The 4,534-nt window shown below is 40.9% G+C and overlaps 1 protein-coding gene across 1 annotated transcript in view; it reads right to left on the bottom strand.

The window, feature by feature from the left end:
• Positions 1-1,001: 1,001 nt before the first annotated feature.
• Positions 1,002-4,534, bottom strand: part of TBPL2 (TATA box binding protein like 2) — a 21,217-nt gene continuing 17,684 nt past the window's right edge. Inside the window, exons 7-8 of the mRNA XM_009322937.1 lie at positions 2,868-2,969; positions 1,002-1,081 (exon numbers count right to left, since the gene is read on the bottom strand). Coding sequence (XP_009321212.1) covers positions 1,002-1,081; positions 2,868-2,969 — 182 coding nt within the window. The remainder of the gene's footprint in view (positions 1,082-2,867; positions 2,970-4,534) is intronic.

The raw sequence follows: 4,534 nt of genomic DNA, 5'->3' as shown, positions 1-4,534 counted from the left end.
ACAAACCCCAGCAGCACAAAGCCCTGTTCTGGAACAAAAAAAAACAACCACCTTGCTTCCAGAGAATCACAGGAGGTACCAGAACAGTCAAGAGAGAATCTTTACGCTGTTCCAGTCGCATCACCAGTCTGAGCATGACACCTTTTGCGAAGGAAGCCTTGAGTTCACTTGGAGATAAAACAAAGTGCAAGAACCCCACTGTATTTTCCTCAAGTCCCTTTTAAAGGCAGTTCCTAACCAACATGTTTTTGTCTGGGCCAAGCAACAAACTCCCATTATCTGAGAGGACTTCAGTGATACAAGTGGGTACAATTTTGTTAAAATCTAATTTGTATCATGACAAATTAGGTAATTTGCTTAGTTACCCCTCCACCCATGTACTTTCTAGGTACGTTCCAGCACTGTCAGGGGCCTTGAATGTCTTTGTAAAGGGAGTACCGACACCATTACACACAAGAGTTTATCCAAACGATAGGATCAGAGGGACTCTATGTCCTCTACAATCACTATCTTCAAAACACTGAAATCAAGTCATGCTGGATTTTGTAATCTATGTTGTAGACAAAAATATATTTTGAGTTTAAACATGAAAATACAACATTGCAGGAGCTAGGTTTCAGTACACTTAAAGCTGAGGGGTTCGATAAAGCTAGTTAGAAGTGCAGTGTTGATTCACCTGTTCAACAGGCCAAAAAGGACACATGGTTTCTATTACTAAATACCCAAGTGCCACCTTAACATGCACTCTATTAAAAGTACATTCATTTGGCAAATTTTTCAGCCTGACAGAAGTCAGAACTCAGGTGGATTACAGACAGCTAATCTGAAAGCAAAAAACCATTTTGCGAACTATAGAAAGGCATCAGCATTTATAGCATTGAAAATAGCATCATTTGCTCAATAATCCACAATGTACAACTGGGTCCAGGAATACCCTTGCTTCTGTTCCGTGCATAGTGATACAAACCCATGTATTATTCTTAGTTGCTTTATAGGCCATGTTATGATGCTTTCTTGAAGCCTTTTAGAATGGGGTAGATGTTCTCAAATGCCTCATAGATTTCAGAACGCTCTTTTGCTCCTAGGGAGACATTTAGGGAAACAGGTTAAGAATTAACAGTGTTGAGAATAACTGAAGACAACGCAAACCTAACGATAAGATTACAAACCATGAAGAAACACAGGTGTTTAAAAGCAACTTACTATTAATTTAAGGCAGAATTTCTATCATACTTCTGCCACCTCACAAAGAACAATTTCTAGCTTGCTTTGCTTTAAGACCAGACTAGTTTTGTTTAATCTGTGGGACCAAAACAGCAGTTGGTGCTGTTTCTTTACAGGTGCAAAACATTGGCTTTGGAAAAAAAACACAACACCCTGAGAAGAACCATGGTATTATCTGCGTAACAGTAACAGCTCTGCCTGTTGATAAGGTAAGTGGAAAGATAGAAACAAGAAGTGAAGGGCATTTATTTCAATACTGGAAGTTGATCCACAGTTTGAGAACTCCCCTCCTCCAGTTCTGAGGAGCTTTTTTATTTTTAAGGCTTGTTAGGGCACCAGTGATTTCAAAGCTAGCCTTTTCCATGTTACTGCAAGCAAATCTGTAATACCAAGTCTTGTACACTATCCATACTGCAGTAGGCAGGAACATTCCTTGACAGCGACACTACTCTACCATGCTAGTGCAACAAACATTAGCTACAAAAAACTGTGTTTAAAGGAACTAGCAGTTGGATTAGGTAGCACTCAGGATGAACGTGTAAACCTTTCCCTCAGAACACACTTGGACATGACCAATTCATCTGCATTACTACAACTTTTACTTTCAAAAGTAAAGTTACTTTCAAGTTACTTTCTTGGTAAGGGAGAAAAAAAAAAACTTGCAGCTCAGCAAATTCAGTTTTGTCATTACAGTTGGGCCCAGTGTTCACAGACAAGGACTTGCTTCAGTCCCCCTGGGCCTGCTGCACACTTGAGGGTGTCGCAATTAGAGTACCCAAAACCACAAGCATCAGTGGAACGGAACTGGCCAGTATGATTTTACTGGACCTAAGAGGAAGGTAAGGGGGGACACTGGAGGAGGAAGCATATAAGCTTTGTACTGAGCACCCCCTTCTTCAGTTAGCTGAGCTCATTCTGATTTATGATTGTAAGAATCTCTGGCTAAAGGCAGGCGCTTCTCTTTTGTCCTTCAAGTACCTCAATTCAGGTCCTCTGGGAACAAGTACCATTTACCTTTCAATACATCTGAATAAAAGTATTTGAATGAGCTTTACAAAAAAATGCATCAGGAACACGCACTCAGGAATTCAACTTTTTTGACACGGGATCTGAGGTACAGGTATCTGCTGAGCACACACTTACTCAGCAAGGCTTTTGCCTCATGAGTATTTTGCCAAACAGCCTGGAACATGTTCTTAGATCTCCACCCTTTCCTCTAATAACCCCTACTAAATGTTGTCAGTGAAGTGTTTTAAGGAGTTTGCTTCCTGTTCAAACAATTTTAAATTGCTTATTGTGATATTCGTATTTAAGTGACTGGGTAGTTACTAGCATGTCAGCATCCTGTTGGGATTCTGTACATTGGCACATGAAATTATACTTAGAATAAAATAAAGATACTTAAGTTCAATGACAAGGAAATCTGAGACACTCTGTGAAGCAATATGAGATTCTAGTGCAACAATACCAATATTGTCATCTGCAGAAAACACAGATAAGCAGTAGTCGGCATTAAAAAAAAAAAAAGATCGCCGAGTGTCTTTACTGTGGCAAGATATTAGTTTGTCTAATGTTCAATTTAAATGCTTTCTCAGAAGATGTGGCAGCACTTGATTACAGATATACAGAGGGAGACCACTTACCAGTCAGTACAACTTTTCCAGACACAAAGATAAGCAACACTATCCTTGGTTTGACCATCCTATAAATAAGGCCAGGAAATAGTTCAGGTTCGTAGCTGTTTCAAAGCAAGCAGGTAAGATTAGTAAAATGCAAATACTGTTTCAACGTTGTATGCATAAAGTGCTCTTTAATTATACTAACAATAGAGTAATTAAACCCACAGGTTTTAGCTAGCTACCCAGAGAAAGGCAGGTCAGGTTTTAGATCTCTTCTAGAGAAACCTGGTAATCCCAGCTGGAGCTGGTAGGAGTTCTTCATGCTTAAAGACTTCTGAGACACTTCCGAATCTGATTTTCCATAGCATTGAAACCATTATTGTGATCTTCAAACAGTACTCGAATCCTTCTTAGTCTGCAAAGAGCCCTTATCAGGAAGCATCTTGTGCAAGTAAGATGACAGCCAAGTGAATCTTTAATATATATATTTAGTCCCCAAATTAAATGCGAAATATTAAATGCGGTGCTAATAAAAGACAACTGAATTTTGATCTTGTCAGTGCTGAAATCTTCATCCTTTCCCCAGCAATGGCAATAACAGCTCTGAACAAGCCCACCTCGAAGGCACAGCATGCCCATCACTCCACTACAGGTTTACTTTAAACTGATGGCTAATAGACATCCAGACAGGAAGAGCCAAAGTGATATCCCAGAAACGTACCACGTTTTCCGTTCTGTATTTTGCAGCTGGAGTCTGGCTTCATACCTGAAGGTTAGAAACCTTAACCTTGCAGATAGGCATCTGCTTTGACAGGATTTAAGAGGCCCGCTTAGTATTAAAGGTTCACAATGGAGCAAGGGCATAGACCAGGTTCAAGTAGCTTAAGAGCTGCTCCAATTAAACCTGAATTGTTTGATCAAGACTGGTTATTTTCCTATTGACATGGTCTGCAGTGAAGAAAAATACCCGCTAAGGTTTGATATCGCACCTGGCAATAACAGGAGACTAGGAAAATTCTGATCACCAACACTGCTCAGATTAATGAAAGTCTCTGGTGCACGTTGCTGAGATGCAGCAACACTGCAGATTGCGTCAAACAGCAATTGTCACAGTCAAAGAGAGCTTTTACCAAAGAGAATCTCTTCATTAGCCAACTGAGCAAAGAACCCAGGAGCTTCTTGCAGTTCTTCAGCCCTTCATCTTAACCAGATCTAATGTGCGTCCAGTTTACCCCAGAAGTGACTGAACGCTTGCGTAGCATGCTCTGAGCTGCGAGGTTTCTAAAGCTGGCGTTTATGGTGTGCGTGCAGGGAGGAAGCAGCGAACGATACACAGGAGGGCAATTCAGTAGAGCCCTTCACTGCTGAATAGCATCAGTCACAGTTTCAAGCACTGGCAGCTTTACTGCTAGCTGCTCTATGTCATCCTGGCAATTAAGCTGAGGGTCATTTTGGCCTGTGTCCCACTCAGAACGGGGGTTATTGCAGAAGATAAACCTTACTATCTTTATTGTAACACATGGCATCTGTAGCCACTTCATGCTTGCTGAACCAGTGAGCATGTCTTTTGGTGAGCAAAAGACATGCTTGATATTCAGTATCCAGTTAATTACTCTTTCGCCAGGCTTGTACAGCCTCAGAATTTGGGTCTGCGTGCAGCTTACAAAGACACTACTCCAAGTTGCATGGGG

The sequence above is a fragment of the Pygoscelis adeliae genome, unplaced genomic scaffold, assembly GCF_000699105.1.
Source record: "Pygoscelis adeliae isolate BGI_AS28 unplaced genomic scaffold, ASM69910v1 Scaffold314, whole genome shotgun sequence".
Classification (NCBI taxonomy): domain Eukaryota; kingdom Metazoa; phylum Chordata; class Aves; order Sphenisciformes; family Spheniscidae; genus Pygoscelis; species Pygoscelis adeliae.
Note: the sequence above shows the minus strand (reverse complement) of the source record. Positions and strands in the feature narration are given on the sequence as shown.